This window comes from Phoxinus phoxinus (genome assembly GCF_949152265.1).
Source record: "Phoxinus phoxinus genome assembly, chromosome: 9".
NCBI lineage: Eukaryota > Metazoa > Chordata > Actinopteri > Cypriniformes > Leuciscidae > Phoxinus > Phoxinus phoxinus.
The window spans coordinates 11577271-11596312 of record NC_136884.1 but is presented as its reverse complement, the minus strand read 5'-3'; the positions used below and the strand labels follow the sequence as shown (position 1 = coordinate 11596312).

The following is a 19042-nucleotide window of genomic DNA, read 5'->3' as shown; positions in this document are numbered from 1 at the left end:
TGCATACTGTGCTGTTTAAAGAATAGCAGAGAGTATACAGTGTGCAGTGAGCTTTCAGCAGGTCTGTGCTGTGATTGATTAGTAATGTCTTGGGACACCTGCAATTAATCTAAATCTAGTATCTACTCAGAGTGCCATTACTCTGGTCTGGATTGTATTGCTGTGAATGGAGCAGATGCTGGTGCTCAGAGGTGATTTCAGCTGATATAAATTATACTTGAGTTGTTGGATCACCAAGGTTATCAGCTTTGTGAAGTGATACAGACACATCATGTGTGTGTGTGTGCGCGTGCGCGCACGCGTGCGTGCCCTGTTGATGGGCGAATCACATGGTGGAAATGCGATACTATTAATTATATAATAGGGAAGCCGTGTGTGTGTGTGTGTGTGTGTGTGTGTGTGTGTGTGTGTGTTTGTTAGGTATAGTGTGTATTTTCAGATCTCTGGCCCTGTTGGATAGGAGGTTGATTGGTCTGATTGGAATTAGTGAAAGGTCATTAAAGGTGAAACTCTGCATGAAACAGCAGTTGCTTAATTGTGTGTGTGTGTGTGTGTGTGTGTGTGTGTGTGTGTGTGTGTGTGTGTGTGTGTGTGTGTGTGTGTGTGTGTGTTTCTTGCACCTGTGCATATCAAGTTGGGGGTTGTTGATTTGAATACTGTTTGATGGCCTTATGGATCTCCTGATTGGGTTCATGCAACCTGAAGAGGGCAATTTTTTTAATTAGAGAAAATTGCAGCGTATGCCTTATTTATCTGTCCATGTAAACTACTGGTAGATTGAATCTGCCTAATAATAAATAACTATAATAATATTTTTAATGAACTATTATTAAAAATAACAGTACTTATTATTTATGTATGTATTTATTTATTTGTTTTCTTTGCTTATATGTTTTTGTTACTACTTCAACACATTGTTGCAGTGCACAATAAATAGCCAATTATTATTATTAATTTGTTTATTTAAATGTTTTGGAACCTTATCTGGTTATCTGGCTTTATCAGTTTTGGAACTACATCAACACATTGTTGCAGCGCACCTTTATCGTAATAAAATTTAATTGAATTTTTTTACAGCAGGACATGTTTTGTAATATATACAAATAATATAAATATATATATATATATATATATATATATATATTTTTTTTTTTTTTTATTGTTGCAGTGCACCTTTATAGCAAAACATTTTACTTAATTACATAATTAAATTACATAAAACATAATTACTTTTTTTACTGCTTGGCAGTAATGTTTTGTATTATTATTATTATTATTAATATGAATTAATATAAACAATTATTATTATATTTGTTTGTTACTACTTCAACACATGTTGCAGTGAACCTTATAGTAGTACAAATGATTAGATTTTTAACTAATTTATTTTTTGTCCTGCAGGGCAGTAATGTTGTGGAGGACCAGGACTTGCTGGAGATCGGGATTTTAAACTCTGCCCACAGACAGCGACTTCTTCAGGCTATTCGCCTGCTACCCAGGGTGAGTACAGACATCAGGGACTCCTAGGGCTCTCGCAGGGTGCTTCCAGCTCCAGAAATATCAGCCAACAATGCATTCAGAACCAAATTAACATTCCCTCACCGATCCTACCGAGATCCAAACCTGCAGGATTTTAATTTACAATGACAACAAATAGTGACCAGTTGCTGTAAAGCTCCAAAAATGATATACTTGGGCTTCACTCTGTGTTTGCAAATGTAATGGGTTGATATGCTACGGTCAGGCAATCCCGATGGGAGTTCAGTGACTTACACAAAGACACTGAACTGGAGAGCATAATGAGTTCACTCTTAAAAAATTATTTTTTGTTTGTTTGTTTTTGCTGCGATGTCATTGAAGAACCATTTTTCATTTGCCAAAAGAACCTTTCAGTGAACAGTTCTTAAAATATATATTTTTTTCTTAATGTGGAGAATATTTAATAAATCTAAAGAACCTTTTCCCACTATAAAGAAACTTATATGCAGTGGAAAGATCGCATGGATGTTAAAGATTCTTCATGGAACTATAGATGCCAATAAAGTACCTTTATTTTTTCAAGAGTGTAGCTGTGCAAAAACACATTTCAAACAGATTGAAATTCTGTATGTGATACATGTGTGTGTCACGGATTTCATTACTAAATGAGGTTACATGGTATCCACATTTATCACACATACACATCCCAGAGTGCACCCTCCCCCACAAGACTGCTCAATTTGAGACCCCCTCCAGAGTAATCCAGCAAAGCCTCTGGTGTTGCCATATAAGAGCGTGTGTATGTGCAGGAGACTCGACATCAAATAAATCTCACTTGTGTCCCAAACAACCTTGCGCTCCCTTTCTCCTTCACAACCTCTGAAAGGACCCTGCAGAGGGGAATGGTTGTGTGTTCTGATAAGATAGAAAGGACACGCATGTACGTGCACACACACATTAATGTGCAAAGCTGATTTTGTTCAAACAGACGTGAAAACCTCAAACATGAGCGGAGAGGGGTGAGTTTAAAGGGGTAGATCACCCAAAAATTACAGTTCTGTCATTGTTTACATTGTTTCAAACCTGTATGACTTTATTTCCTTAGTGGAACACAAAAGAAGATATTTTAAAGAATGTTCTTGGCGTTCTTTTCCGCAAGAAAAGTTAATGCTATTGCATGCTCAAAAAAAGCACCATGAAATTGATCTAAAAGACCCAATTTAAGTCACTATTCACTATAATTTTCTACGAAGTCTGATACTTTTATGGTGCTTCTATTGTTATTTTGGAGCTCAACGTCCTGAATCCCCATTAAGCTGAATTATATGGAAAAGTAAAGGATGACAACTTTCCTTTTTAGGTTCAAAATGAAAACGATTCCTTTGAAAAGAAGTTGAATTTAAGATTAAGGACAGGAAATGGTATGTGAAAGAGAGAGATATGAGAGCGCACTGTGAAAAGAGAAAAACTTTTTCATCTGCAGTCAGCGCTTTCAAACGCTGCTTTAGCTGATAGCTTCTCTGCATTTACATTCATGCAGTTGGCAGATGCTTTTATCCAAAGCCTTTCGCGGTGTATTCAGTATATGTTATTTTATCAATAAATATGTGAACGATTGCCTGAAAAATGAAAAAAAAAAAAACATTGGTTTTGTTAGCTTGTTTCTGCCTTATTTATCTGCTAGACCAGCACCAAACCAATGTGGAGATGAATTGAAATTCACACTAGTTCTCCAAGCAGGGGTTTCCAGCACGGAATAACAACATTTCCTGTTATTGGACCTCTCTATTCGTAACCCAAACTGTGCCCTGCCTCTGGTTTGGTTGCTGATGTTTGTTTAACGGGTCGTTTCCGTGTTTTAGGTGCGGCCCATTGGTTACGATGGAAATAATCCTACTTCAGTGGCAGAATGGCTGGAGTCTCTGGAGCTGGGAGACTACACCAAATCTTTCCTCATCAACGGCTACACCTCCATGGAGCTGGTCAAGAAGATCTGGGAGATCGAGCTCATCAACGTAAGTCCTGCTTATCTCACTTCCTGTCTGCTGCTATGTTCTGAGCACATGCATTTATTTGTCTTTGGCTCTTAAACAATATGTACAGGGTCCCCAACAGTCAAGGATAACCTGGAAATATAGGGAATTTCAAAAAGAGAGATGTCCAAACCTGGAAAAGTCATGGAAATTGTAAATAAATCTTAAACGTAATATAATTGTTTCATTAGCTATAAATCACTCTTATTGAGTTCTCTTTGAGATCTCTTTTTTACAAATCGCTATGATGGAAAAGTCATGGAAATTCATTGATTAAAAGATGTGAGAACTCTGTATGTACACACACACACACACACACACTTGAGTGTTTAGCTATATATTTTGCTATAGTTGTGCGAGTGTAGTTGGAATGAAGCTGTCTCTTGAAACAAGATTTGCTGAAGGACCTTTGAAATGACAACCAGAGGTTGAGAGACATCATACTGAATCATTCTGACGTCCTATTGGCCGATTTGTCGTAATAGAGTTTCGGTTGGCTCTGAATGTTGCCTGTAATTGTATTGGTTTGATAAACAATCCTGTCCGATCTGTCTTGTTTTCGACTGCCGCGAAACCACAGCTATAATGGTAGCATCTCCGGTATGACACTGAACAGTAGAAATTTCAGTATGACTAGATCTATTTTTGTGTATTTTCCACACGTTTGGGAAATATTTCTGCAGGAGAACATAGTAAATATCCGCACACTCATATTAATGCAACAGTTTGAGCTCTCAAGTCTTTACCAGACAAAATGAAGGCATCTTTTACCTACAATTCTATCATTTCTCCAGTCGTTATTCCTGCAGCCCACATGTGTAAAATGGAAATAGTGAATTTTTTTTTTCTCTTCTGTGTTGGATAAAAACTAAAATGGTATGTTTGATGACAGTGAGATCATGTGTCGTTGCTTTAACAGATTTGGTGTTAAGTTACTCTAATTACAGCCTCACGTATGCTAATTTCACTCACATTTCTACCAAGAGAGAGAGAAAGAGAAACAGAGAAAAAGAGAGAGCAGATTATATAATAATGTGGGATGTGATTTCTTCAGCACTTGAACACACACACACACACACACACACACACACACACACACACACACACACACACACACACACACACACACACACACACACACACCCACGCACTGTGGAAAGTAGAATGCTGCAGTGGTAATAAACACATGGTATGGCCACAAGAGGGAGTCAGAGGAAGGAAAATCTGTGTTTTTATGCTTTTGAATGAGTAAATTTAGCAAAAGATTATTGTTGGGAGTTATCTGATTGTTTGTGTTCGCAAATGCGGTGACCATGCGTCTGTGGTAAAACGCAGTGTGTGTGTTTTGTATTGTCATTCCCTCAGGCTCAGTGTTTAATTAATACTGATGTAGGCGGAATGTTTGCTTAACAATACCACTGTGCATATAGGAAGCTTTACACATGTTATGATGGTTGTATGGTGAATAAATGTCTTTAAAGAAAGTTAGTCCAAAAATTCTATCAATAATAATATTCTCACCCCCATGTTTGTTCAAATCATAATCATAATCCTTTTTTGTTAATTGGAATAAAGATCAAATAAATTATAAATATTAGATGAAAACTAAAGAAAAAAAAGCTAATTCAAAATATGAATAATAGTATATAAATAATACTAAAATAACACCGTTCCACATGTGATTAGTCACGTCATATTACCAAATCTATGAATGAAAGTAAGCCATGCAAGGCAACATTTCTTCAGAATTAGTGTGTGTGCATGTAAGTGTGTGTGTGTGTGTGTGTGTGTGTGTATACGGAATGGGACATTCTGAACTTCCTCTAATGAGCCTCGCTTCAGACGGATCACAGAGCGCCTCTGTCTCCCGGGTCGCTGTCCTGAACTCTCTGCTGTAAATGAGACTGAGAGTCTCGGAGTGAAAGAGAAGACACTTTATGCAGTGTAGTACACAGTCTGAAGCCAAGAAGATGAAGAGAGAGAAAGTATTGAGGGAAACAGGACAGAATGTTGCCTTGTTTTTGTGTTTCCCATAGAATGTCAACCTTGCAATAAAACACGGTGACCGATAGCACAGCAGTACAGCAGTTTGGTTCAGAGATTGAGGAGCGATAGTATGAAGAGAGGCAGCGGAGAAGAGAGAAAGAGTGGTCCAGATTAAATCAGCTCATAAACGCTCAGGGCAACAGATGCTGAGGCTACTGGACAAGACAGTGACAAGATGTGTGTGTTATTGCTGTTCATATACAATTGCACAAGCACGCTGTGCTGTGCTGTTATAAGGTCAAAGTTAATTTGATATCAAATTGTGAAACTATAATATTATATATATATATACACACACACACACTATATAATACTATACCAGATACAGCTTGATCTTGCTCTTGGATTGCCTGAGTTCAGTCCATCATTGCTTTTGTTCCAAAATCCTACTTTCCTCCCTATTCTTTAATCAACTTCATGAATGACAAGAATGTTTGCAACTGTTTCTCAAGTTGTAATACACCTTCTGTTCACTAGATGGCTCTATCACTCTTTTTTTGGCAAGTGAACTATGAAGTACAATTCAAAATTAAAATATGTATTGGTATGATAAAGAAGGTTTGCATTGCCAAAGTATTGTTAATATTATATATGTGACCCTGGACCACAAAACCAGTCTTATGGGTAATTCAAAAAAAGTATGAAAGTATGTAAAAAGCTGAATAAATAAGCTTTTCATTGATGTATGGTTTGTTAGGATAGGACAATATTTGGCCGAGATACAACTCTTTGAATATCTGAGGGTGCAAAAAAATCGAAATATTGAGAAAATCTCCTTTAAAGTTCTCCATTTATGTTCACAATTTTGCTGCATCCACTCACAAAAATATATATATTTTTAAATATTTAAGGTAGAAAATTTACAAAATATTTTCATGGATCATGATCTATATTTAATATCCTAATGATTTTTGGCATCTATCATTTTGACCCATACAATTTTGACCCATACAATTTTATTTCAAAAATGTTGGCTATTGCCACAAATATACCCGTGCGACTTGTGACTGGTTTTGTGGTCCAGGGTCACATATAAATATATTACATACAAAATACATTTAATATATATTAATGTAATGTAAATCTAATGTACTAAATATTATGTAAATACATAAAAACAATAGAAGCATCTATGTTTAGTGGTTTGTGAGTGATTTGAGACATATTGCACGTTACATCATTTTAAATGTCTGTGTGAAGTGTTTATTGTCACTTTCTATTATCACACATTTATTTCACATGGACATTGCTTGAACTATATGTATACTTTTAGCTTGCAGAAATGATAGTTTTACATGTCAAAACAGACCGTTGCGCTAGTTTCGTTGTGAATACTACAAAATGAAAAAATTAAGATGGTGTTCTGATTTTGAAGAGTTTTGACACACAGGACAGGGTTTTGCCTCGCAAAGGAGAAGCAGAGTAATTCAGTGTGAGCGAGCAGAAACATTGACGTAAAGCAAACAGCCTCATTAAAGACTGCAGATGTCATGTCACACAGCACAGCTTTCATGTTTGTATGTTTCGTGTCTCAACAGCATCATTCCATGCGTGTAAGAGCCTGCATGTGTGTGTTCACCCTATTAGAGAGCGATAGACTTGCGCGCATGTGTGTGTCCGGCCTCAGGGTTACCACAGGCAGTCATCTGATAATATTCATAACAGGGCTCAACATGTCTGCATTCCCAAAAAGCTCTATGATTGCTCTCTTGCACACATACTGTACAAACATTAGACTTAACACTGCTTTTTATTTCTATGCTGGGACCATCACTGTAAAGGGAACATTTATATGTACTGTATGTAGTCATTATTTATAATAATAATAGATTTTTTTATCATCTCCTAGTTGTAGTTTGAACATCATGATCTTAATCCCCAAACAAAATGCATCCAAACCAGCCTGGAACTGTGTTTGAGGCAAATGGAGTATTTGGACCCGTATGGCCGAGTGGCCGCAAGTCTGTGGCTTTTTAAAGCACACTCATATTGAATTTTTATTATTATTATTATTATTTGATCCAAAAAATGTCTGGTTTGAGCTGTGGTTGTTTTCTGTGGGAAGGTGAATAAGGTCAGTTTACTTGAATGGATTTTGCGTATAAGACAGAATTGTATAAAATGCTTTATATGACATTTGTACGACTTGTACGGTGTGTGTTTTTTTAGAACAGCTCATATTTTTACCATTCTGTATAATGTATTTAAATAGCACTAGTTCTTTCATGTCGCATGTTGTGCCAAGTTGTGTTTCCCGGCAGCCGCTGGCTTTGTGGTTAATGTTTCTGGTTAATGTTAGCCGTGCTTGGGTCGTGTTGGTAGGCGGTCAGAAGTCATTTAGCTCGTAATAATAGTTTAGCTCGTTTTTTTTGACAACTGTTACGCGGTTGCCATGACTGCTAGCGGTAGTTACCATAGAGACAGCTTGCGTGAAGTACGGATGATTCAAAACTGACGTGTTTGTGTGTGAGTAAGTGTGTAAGGGCATGTATCCTTTAAGTGTGCGTGGTCCAACACTTACGATTCGCAGACTGTGTGTGTGTTATAATGAGTTTCCATGTCCTTTGTGTTGCATTCCTGTTTTCATTACTTCCTGTCAACTCTCCAAATGCACAGATTGCAAATTGTCTTTTCTTACACTAGCAGATGGCTACTGCCTTCGTTAACACAGCAGGCCTATCACACACACACACACACACACACAGTCTCCCCCTTTTTTCTGTCTATCTGTTCTTTCCTTTTGGCACCCGTATTACACTGCCTCTCACCTTAACGATGACAAAACATTTGCTTTAATACCAAAAGACACATTGAGGACTGTTCTGTATATGTAAGTGTGTGTGTGCTGCACTGTATACGGTACGTACAAGTGTGGGTGGGTAGGCCTGTAGGTTCATGTGTTGAATTGACGCACACTGACACACATTTTTGGCACATGACCATGCGAGTGTTGTTCTCAGGGTGAGGGTGAGCTGAGATTATTCCTGTAGGACAGATCCTGCTGGTGGGTATCAAGATGATCCAGTGGCCCCAGCAGCCCGTGAGAGGGCTGTTTCTTAAGGATGGTCACCAAGCGCACTCATAAAAATAGATTAAGCCTGACGTTCTTGGAGGAGGCTTGGGTTTCAAACAGTAAAATGTATTTATTACACGGCTCAGTGGATTACTGGATTCTGATTGGTCTTTCCGCAGTTAAATATTATTGTATAATTGAAAGTTGTCCCAGGGAACTGTTTTTTTTTTCTATTATTATTTTATGTCTCTCTACTGTCATTCTACTGTCAAAATATACAATATTTATTGTCAAACATATTTTGCATCATAACAGACACAACATTTTGATGCACTGTAAAAATGATTTGTTGGTTTAACTTAAAGTATGCAGCCTTACCTGGTTGCCTTTAAAAAATTGAGTTGATACAAAGAAAAAGTTTAGTTTATTCAAAAGAAACTTAAAGTATGTTATATGAACAACATTTGTGAACCTAAGCTGATTTGACAAAAGATTTGTGAAACAAATCATGACTTTACATTATGCCTTACACTAGCGTTTAAAAGTTGTTGTTTTTTTTTAATGTTTTTGAAGGATGTCTCTTATGCACACCAAGGCTGCATTTCTGATTATTATCAATGCTGAAAACAGTTGTGCTGCTTATGACAACCGAACCCTGATTCTTTGATGAATCAAAAGTTCTAAACAACAGCTTTTATTTGAAATTATAAATGTCTTTACTGTCACTTTTGATCAATTAATGCGTATGAAAATATTAATTTCTTTAAAAAAAATTTACTGACCTCAATCTTTTGAACAGCAGTGTATATATTTGTCACTCATGCGTATGTATCTAATTTGTGCGTACACGCTCACAGCCTGTGGAAAAACAAAACATAAAAAATGTAAATTATTTTCACACATCCCCTCGCTGGACTAAAAATTCAGCACGCTTGAGGCTTATTTATTATATAATTATTTTCAAGTTATGGCCAATAACCAAATAAATGTTTTTTATTAAAATTCTATACCGTTTCATCTAAATAAAACAAAGTGAATTTTGGCATCACAGCTATAATTTTCAGTATGAAAAATGGATATATGTTTAAGATGACATTCACCAGTGTTAATAAATTATTAGTGTTTTTAAACATTAACTTTTAGTGAGCGTTAGATGATGCAAAGATAATGTAAGGCTACGTTCAGACGGTAGGTAAATATGGCCTAAATCCGTTTTCTTTTGCTCACAAGATCTGTTTTTCTCATGAGTGTGAACAGAACAAATCACATGGGATCTGATCTTTTCAATTCATATTTGTGCCACTTCCATATGGTCCTAAATGCGATAAAGTCAGATGTTTTGCCATGCGACCTCAGTCTGAACAGTCATATCGGAATCCATGCGACTTTTACAGTACGTCACTCTAGAGCAACATTCGTACAATTCTGCGCTCCTCATGGGAGTCAGTTATCAAGACAGTTGAGAAAGGTAGTCAGTGAAGGACAGTGATGTGTATTGCTCACAATAGTGACAGCTCTATATACAAGCAAAACACAAGGGCTCGTATCATAAATGTTAAAAAATCCTCGTCTTTCTTTTTTTTATATTACCTGCGCAACAATTCGCTGGCTGGCTTCCACAGCAGATTTCTATAAATAAACATGTAATCGATTACTTTAATGGCTTCCTTGTTTACTTCCATATGACAGCGTGCTGCGTGATGTTGTTTTACCGTTATTTTCGCGCACACAGGTCAGTCCAGGACCATGATCTGTTCACACTGGAATCTGATCTGATAACAACAATGTGAACAGCTATACAAAAAAAAAGCGGATCTGAGCAATAAATCATGAGCATGCACTGTTACGTTTCCATTACCGGTTGATAATTGGTGCAGTTAAGAGTTTTCGTTTACATAAAAGCAATAATTTATCATAATTAACAATAACAAAACAAAAAAACTCTCATCTCGACCGATAACTAATATGGTACAGATGATATATTATACAGTGAAAACTGCACAAATGATCAACCAATAATGGAAACGTATTAGTGCATGCTCATTTTAATGCTTTACGCATTTTGATGCAGTTTGACAAATGTTTTTTTGTGCTTGTGAGGCAAGTAAAGAGCACTGCTGCAGAAATCTATTTCCGTCAGGTGTCTTTATACAGTATAACCTCTATGTACTTATATCCCTCACGCATTTCAAATGTCGAGAGCCATAATTGCCATGTCGGTGTTTGTGCACTAGCTTTAAGGAGTAGGACAGACCACAAGCCATTTGGATTAAGGCCATTTCAGGCGGCCCCAGCAAACAGCAACTTCTACGCTTGTTGGGTTTCATTGGATCAGTGTGTTAATCCTGTTGGTGTTTGTGTATCAGTGTAAACATGACAGTCACGTTTCCCAACAAGCCAACTCGGAAATGTTGTCAACCAGACTTAAGATGATTAGAACAAATGAGACCAGGATGAATGCATCGCAATCTTACTGCAGTGTGCAGGAGCCGAGCGCTGGAACTCGCGTTAAACAATGAAGCTTCGGAGAGAGCGAGAGAGAGAGAGAGAGAGAGAGAGAGAGAGAGAGAGGGAGGGAGGGGAAACAGATATGGGAGAGTGAGGCGGAGAGAGTGAGGTAAGGACGTTCAGTCTCCCGTCTCACACTGCTTCACAAGCCGAGGAAACGGTCACCTGCGCTGCACTCACGCCACGGCACGCGAACACACAGCTTCTCGCTGGATGGGAGCAGGGTATCCATAGTAACAGGCGGAGAGCGTGAATGAGGAGCAAGTGAAGGCAGAAGGAGGAGGAGGAGAAAGGGGTGACGTGTTCAGACAGAGATCGTTGTTGCTGGAGTACAAACCTCTGCGGTTTGATAGCGTGAGGAGGCTGGAGAAGAGAGACTGAAAAGATCTGTTGCCACACAAATATGCATATGTTTATATGAGCTTTGAGGTGATGCATCACATGGCTTTATAAGAGAGCCAGAGAGTTGAGGCAGCGTGTCAACGCAGGTCAGGACACTCGCAAGGGCTTCTGGATGTTTGGGAACGGAGGACTGCATGAATGAGCGGCGAAACTCTGGGTAAGTCACTGGCACTAGAGGAAGAGTGAAGCAGAAGGTGGATTATAAGGGATTGCGCTGCCTCTAGTTGTTGTTTTTTTAGATTAATGCACTGTTAAAGCTTTTGTTCTCCACTCGCTGCAGCACCAGCCACTGTTTCATGCATTTTCACCCGCTTTTATTGCTAAACATTCGCTGTTTCTTTCACATGTCAGTGAGTGATCTGTCATCCACAGCTACTTTGCACCACGCTGTAGTTTCTTTATTACTTTGGTGATTTTACGCATCACACTCGATTGTACGCTGTTAAGTTTACAGTGTATGATGTGCGCGTGTTCACACGCAGTGGTGAATGCCTTAGTTTGAGTCTGTGTATGTGGATAGTTGACATTTAAAGTAGTTTTAGACTACTAGTATTGTATGTCATACCGCAGGACATGTCAATTTCCCAGGAGAATTGCTTTGTAATTATCATGCATGCAGCTTAATGAGCTCATATTAATTGAGCTACACGAAATCTTTGTATGATCAAAAATGTAATTGTCACACCAAAGAAACTTCTAAAATAGTCAAGATTATTTTTTTTTTGTTAAAAATTAGAGATTTGCAATATTAGAACTGATACAAAATTCAACTGATACTGGATATTTAATAGTAAATGCTACTCATTTCCCTTATTTTTACATTAAGATGACCTTTGCTGTCATCTAACATTCACTTAAAGTTAATCTTTATGAAAGACTAATAATTCAATGACTCTTTATTAAATAATCTTTAGCAAAAATCCTAATGAACATGCATTTTTCATACTGTAAATTTTAATTTTTAATTTATATATTCATACCAATGTTTTTAATGATTGTTTTTAATGATTTTATAAATATATTTAATTTTGTTTATTCATTTTTACAAAATTGTATTTTATATTTGTCATTTATTTGACATATTTTATTTTATGAATGTATATAGTTCTATATGCATAATATTGTGAATGCTTAAAAGAATTATGAAAAACAGAAATGGTTACCTTACGGGACTTAAAATACACACTTTATATACGTTCATATAATTTTGCCATAAATCACTCAGAATGCCTCAGCTGCCCATGTACATTCCTTCATTGTTGCGTGCGTGTATTCACTTGCCTCCTGGACTTTCTAAAGCCGAAGCGTTAACCTCATGGCCCACGTAATCTGTAGATGGTACAGCGGTGAGGATGACTATGAGATGAAAGAGCAGGCAGACGTCTCCTTTAGGTTGCATTAGTTCAGTAGTGAAAGAGTCACGAAGGATCAGGACAGAACAGCAGTGAGGCGGTGTTGCGTAATGAAAGTGGGACCTGCTGTGCTGTGGATCAGCCCTGGTGTATTAAACGTAATCTCACAGTTACGCTATCCACATGTGGATGGGGCTTGAGGTGTAAGCTTTCTCATAACAGAAATAAAGCTGCCAATAAGCTTGAAGTCTCTGAGGGGACGCCAAAATGTTCCCACAGAGCTCCTCTTTCATTTTAACTTTGCCGGAGGCTAGATTTTTTTTAATTTTTGGGGGTAGTTTTTTTTTTTTTTTTTTTTTTTTTTTTTTACATGGGTGGGGCTTTTATGTAGTTCACTTCAGTTCCAGATGTTTTTTTTCCGTCAGAGGAATGGAGGAAGTTGTTCGCGGATGCTCTAGTTTCACACACACCTTATACCGATTAGCTTTAACACACTTATGGAGTCAGGTAAACTCTAGACTTTCTTTAACTGGGTCATTTTACACTAGCTACAACTGATGATTGAATATAAACCAAGTTACTCACAATCAGATCTGTGATACCAGTTGCTTGACTGGCGTATGCGATTTGACGTCTGCCATCTTTGCTCATATTTGAGCCAATCACCTGAGCTGCATATAAATAACATTATGACTTCACGATTTGAGCTGATTGGCCCCTCAATAACATCCCGTGCTGTGATGTCAAAGCCAAATAAAGGAGGAAAAAAAGTTCATTTTATTACTTTTTGCACATACTGATTAGTAGGTTCACTTTTTAAGTGTGAAGAATATATTCGTGTGTGTGTGTGCTCACAGCAGCCTACAGTATATAGCATTTATCTTTTGATGAATTATTCAGCATGGCTCCAGCCACAGAGCAAGTTATTTCACTGTCTTAAAGCATTCCACAGATTTGTGTTGAATTTGACGGATCAAATCTGCAGTTTAGAAGGAAGAACACACAGTCCTTCTTAAAATAAATAGACCAAACACCAAGCTACTTCCCAGAATCATCATCTTCTCTGGGCAGTCCACTCTGTCCTAGAGGTTTTGGTTGAAGTTTCTCTGCAGCGGATGTCAACTTGAAATCCCGTCTCGCTCAGAAATGTCCCGTGTTGTGGAAACGAAATGGGTTTCGAATGCCTCTTCATATTGGCTTTGAAGGAATGTTTTACATATGCAGTACTTGACTGCAGCGTCTGCACAGATCATATCAGACCAGTCATATGAGACCTGACATCAGTCAGTTGAGTGCAAATCTCCTCCTGCTTTCTTAGCTAGAGATTTTACACCACATTAACAGGATACAGTAGTCAAGTCTGACTTTTTTTGAGCCACTCAAGAATACGAATTTGTGCAGTTAAGGGTTCCCGCTTATATAAAAGCAAGATCTATGGTTCGGTGTAGGGTGCAGGCGTCATGCAAGGACACTTCCAGGCCCTCTGCTGGTTTATCCTGTGGTGTTTTGAAGCTTGGATCCAATCATCGGCCTGGTGCTGTGCAGGATGTGACAGGGCTGTCGGTCTAATGCTGTTGATCTGCCTGCTGTTGGTCCTTATGTCGCTGTCGACAGCGGCGAGCGCAGGCTAAAACTACATTCTTAACACCACAATCAAGCCGGTTTCAGATGATCACTTTATGAGATTAATTTGAAACGGATTTGATGTACTATGTGTAGCGTGATTGCTTTACTGATTTGATTTATATTGGATTAGGGCATTACATTTCTTATTCATTTATGGGGAAATGGTCTAGTGGCCTATTTAGTACAGATGGGTCAGATGGTTGTCCAAAAAATATATTAAATGTGTTTACAGTAGCGTTCAAAAGTTTGGGGTCAGCTTTTTTTAATTAATACTTTCATTCAGCAAGGATGCATTCAATTGATCAAAAGACATTTATATTGTTACTAAAGATCTTTTTTTTAAATGCTATTCTTTTGAGCTTTCTGAATGGTAGTGTGTAAATATATATATAAAATGTACACAGTTTATAAATATAAATGTCTTTTGGGTGTCATGCTAAGGTAGAAGTCTTCCAGAAAAGTCTTTTTAAATGCATTCCCTTTAAACAATCGGCCCTAAAACAATTTGCTTTTAACGCAAGAATGTGTCTTATGTAAGAAATGTATCTGACCGGGTCAGCCTATTTGTTTCCTAAAGGCCGATTAGTCGACTAGTTGTCCAAGCCACCCACCAACTAGTCATTTTTGAAAACATGCCATTTTGCACGTCTTTACTATTGAGTAAAATCACATTGTTCCCACTGATGTTCTGTTCTGCTCGATTTTTCTGCATGTTCCACAGTTTTATTCTTGGTCTGGCATGTCTGTGGGTTCGTGTGCAAGAATGAGTAGGAGTGTGTGAGAGAAAGAGTGAGAATGCGTGTATAGTGAGAGAGAAACGAGAGAAACTGTCATGACGTCTTTTTTCTCTCTCTCCTCGTCTTTGTGTTGGAAGCTGACTTTCTCTTGATTCCTTCTGATCCCTGCATAGAGCAGGATTCACGCCGCTGCATTTCCTTATCATCATTGGTAAAGGCAGGAATGTGACACGTCCCCTCATTGGCTCATCACGTCCTCACTCACAGTCAAACCTCACAGCATTGGTCTGGCGCACTGCTGTATATCCTTTACGTTGCCTCAGAGGCCTGCTGGATTTTTACGCATAGCACCAGCACTCGCTCCATAGTTGCTAGGTAACTGGCAGGCTCTGGTTCCTTTCCAGTTGTCCCCTGGTTGGGAGGCGCTGGTTATAAATGGATCTGAGACGGATAACGGCGAGTTGCCGTGACGATGGTGGCCTCGGGCTTGTTTGAGTCATACCTGCGATGGTTGGTACCGGATTTGACTCCTGAGGAGGCTAGTTGTGACTGGACACCAAGCAGCATCAGTGACATCCACTGGACCGACGTCCTTCAGTGGCCTGAAGACCGCCAATACTAGTGATGAAAAACGAACAAATTAGTGCTGTTCCAAGAAAATCCGCGTAGACCGCTAAAGTAGCCCCAGAACGCAGGAGATCAGGGAGATTTGTGGACACAATGTACACACACATACACTAGACCTCATTACGTTCATTGTGTGGGTTGTGTTGGCTAGTAATGCTGGCAATAAAAACCTGTTATGTCTGCTGTGATTGGCTCTCTACATTCAGTCCGCTGTAGCAAGGCAGACACGCCACATGGTATTTTGCATTTCAAGGGAAAGATTTTATGCCATAAGAAAAAAATATTGAGGTACTGAGAGAGATTGAGATGGAAGGGTGACGTCAAGCAGAAGAAACCAAAGTGCTCACGGCTGGTTCTCGTGGGCTTAAAGGTCATTCAACCAATCATGTGAGCTTTACAGCTCATTAGCCAATCAATGTGCGTCGCATGTTGCCCATCAGAGAGAGAAAAACAATGGACGAAATGGTGGTGGTAGCAATGTGAAAAAAACTTATTTTGATAATTGACTAGTCAGTGGGTTGTTGGAACGATTAGTCAACAAGTCGTTTAATAAGGAAGAAAGGAACAGAATGAAATCAAATGTAGCAGTCATGTTTTAAAAGTAAACATTGGTAAGTTATACCACCTCACATAGTCCTAGAAATGCTCATGTTAGCAGTTAGCATGCTAAATCCCTCTCAGAGAAGTTGTATCTTTTAATTCTTCCTCCTTAAAGCAGCGATGCTAAGAATAATCAAATTAAAAGAAAGAATAGGAAAAAAGTTGTGGTTGGTATTGGTTGTGAATACACTGTAGCATGTACAAATAGGGAAAAAATTAACTACACAACTATTCAGATGGTGATCTTGGTTACTGGCAAGATGATTGTTGGAGCGTTGGATTGTGGGATGGAGGTGGAAAACTGAGTGAGCAGGCGAATAAAAGCAGGACTTTGTGTTTCCCAGTTCATTAAAATCCAATGCACGAATGCTGCTGTAAGCACAAACAGAACTGTATTCACATCCTCCCCATCAGACAGGCCTCTGCGCCCCAGCTCCCTCAATTAGGAGGAACTGCTCATCCATACCACAACTCATTCTGAGCTCTATTACTTATGTCTGCTGGTGCCTCCAGCATGAGATCATAGAGAGTTATGTGGCTGTGGAGTATTGCTTTGGCCTGACCTGACCTTTAATGAAGAGCTTGATCTTTATAGAGACATTTTACATATGGAGTTTTAACCTTTCGCTCTGCAGTCTTCAAACGGTATTTGCAGCTCATACCCATATGGCGTATTTCCGAGTGATTTTGGACGTTCAACAAGACGATGGATCAATCAAGAATCCATTGGATTGTGATAAGTGGACATTACTTAAGGAAATGGAACCAAATACACTTTTTTGAAGAAGCTTTTTGAACAGGGCATCTTGAATATCCAAATTGTAGTGGTTAAAAAAAGTAATTATTTACTATTATTGCATTTACATGTACATCAACCGGCATTAAATTACTTCAATTACTTGTTAATAATAAAAGTAAAAATGTATTTAGTAGTTGGGGAAATGAGAAATGTTTGTGGAGAATAAGCTGCCGAATGATTTACGTACTGTATGGTTGTCTCTGAATATTTAACGTGCGTGCGTGTGTGTGTGTGTCAGCCCCTTAAAGGATGTCCATGTCATATTTCAGACTCACAAGTTTGTGTGCGTCTAGTGTGGAGATTACTCTCCTGCCGCTGGACCGCAGAGGTTAATCCCTCTTCAGACCTGCTTCCTGCTCACTTTCTCTAATCTAATGGGATTAACTGTCATTTTACATCCAACACTGCAGCAATTACACCCACAGAAAGGAAGAGACCGCACAAGACTCCACTACGCATGAAACAGATGAATGTTTTAGCAGTACTCCAGTTATTGTGCACAAATGTCAATGGCCTCTCTGGTGCGTGCTTCTCTCTTTTCACAGAGCAGACAAATCTTTCACACACTCCCTGATTTTCTTTGTCCAATGAATGCACAATGAGGATCTGCCTGATTAGGTGTCAAATAGGCCTGACTGGCTGGCAGATAAACACTCATTTGGCTGCTTTAATTTGTCACAAATTAAAATTTTGGTTTTGAAAGGTCAGCTGTTGGAGAACGGCAGATGCACTATTGTCCCGAAAAGCAATTGCGTGTTTCTCAGTCAGAGTTTACACACTAACAGATTCTATTCTTTCTGCGTTAGTGTCTCATGGTGTGTCTGAAATCGCATAGCCTGCTGTCTACTATTTCAATTTGTATTTACTTTGCGACAGTTTAAAAAAGTATGTTCTCTATAGTGTGAATGAAATTCCGACGTACTACTGTACATCCGCCATGTTTTACCTGTCATGTGACCTACCACCGTCAGCTGCGTTGCTTCACTGCCATTCATAAATCCTCTCCTGTGGCCTTATGGGAATGTAAAGTGTCCATCTAATGCGCATTTTTGCTGAAGTACTGTAGTAGATCGTCCAGGTACTTTTCACAGACTGTTTTTCAAATATGTATTCAGTCATACTACTCTGTTGGTGTACTGCTTTTCACATACAGTACTATATAGTAGGAACTGTTCAATTTCGGATGCAGCGACAGTTTTTATTAAACAGTAATTTATGCATAGGTAAATTATAGACTGAGAGCAACATTATGAAGTATAAAGTACTTACTAATTAGTTTTTTTATTGAAATGTATTTAATGTTCTTTTTAGCTTTATATCTGTTCATAAAAACTATTTAACAGACCTCTTAGTCGTGTACCGTTTGTATAGGGTTAACATCTAGCTAAAGGATTACCTTTGAATTCAATCATGAAATGTGAAGTCAACAAATATGTGTAAATTTAATTGAATCGAATGCACTAATTTGTATCGGAGAACGGTTTAAACAAATGTGTTTTGCTCATGCTTATTTAAGGCGCCTCATTAATACTTTGAGGTTCATACACTTAAAAACGACTACTGAAAAAGTCGATAGAGAACCGTCACAGTGTTTTTCCGTAGCACAAGGGCTTTTGGTCAACGTTGCCCCAGTAATTATTCACGCATACATGAGAAAGCCATCCAGGAACCTTTAGCACGCTATTTTCAGTGCACTATGAATCCTGATCTTAATAGTACAGTTAGTATGTAAATTAGGATGCAGCTCTCAGTAGCTTTAAGACACAGGACTGCAGTCAGCGTACTGTACCCGGCGGTGCGGTGATGTTCACAAGCAGTCG

At 38.4% G+C, this 19042-nt stretch overlaps 1 protein-coding gene across 15 annotated transcripts in view; it reads left to right on the top strand.

Moving 5' to 3' along the window:
- The window catches only part of anks1b (ankyrin repeat and sterile alpha motif domain containing 1B), a 153333-nt gene that overhangs the window by 115365 nt on the left and 18926 nt on the right, over positions 1-19042 (top strand). For 11 of the 15 annotated variants that reach the window (XM_079624187.1, XM_079624186.1, XM_079624188.1 and 8 more), the window contains 2 exons: positions 1402-1500; positions 3342-3494. In XM_079624187.1, coding sequence (XP_079480313.1) covers positions 1402-1500; positions 3342-3494 — 252 coding nt within the window. Of the gene's footprint in view, positions 1-1401; positions 1501-3341; positions 3495-9527; positions 11639-19042 lie in introns of those variants that run through there. The other 4 variants (XM_079624183.1, XM_079624181.1, XM_079624184.1 and 1 more) reach the window with 4 other exon arrangements.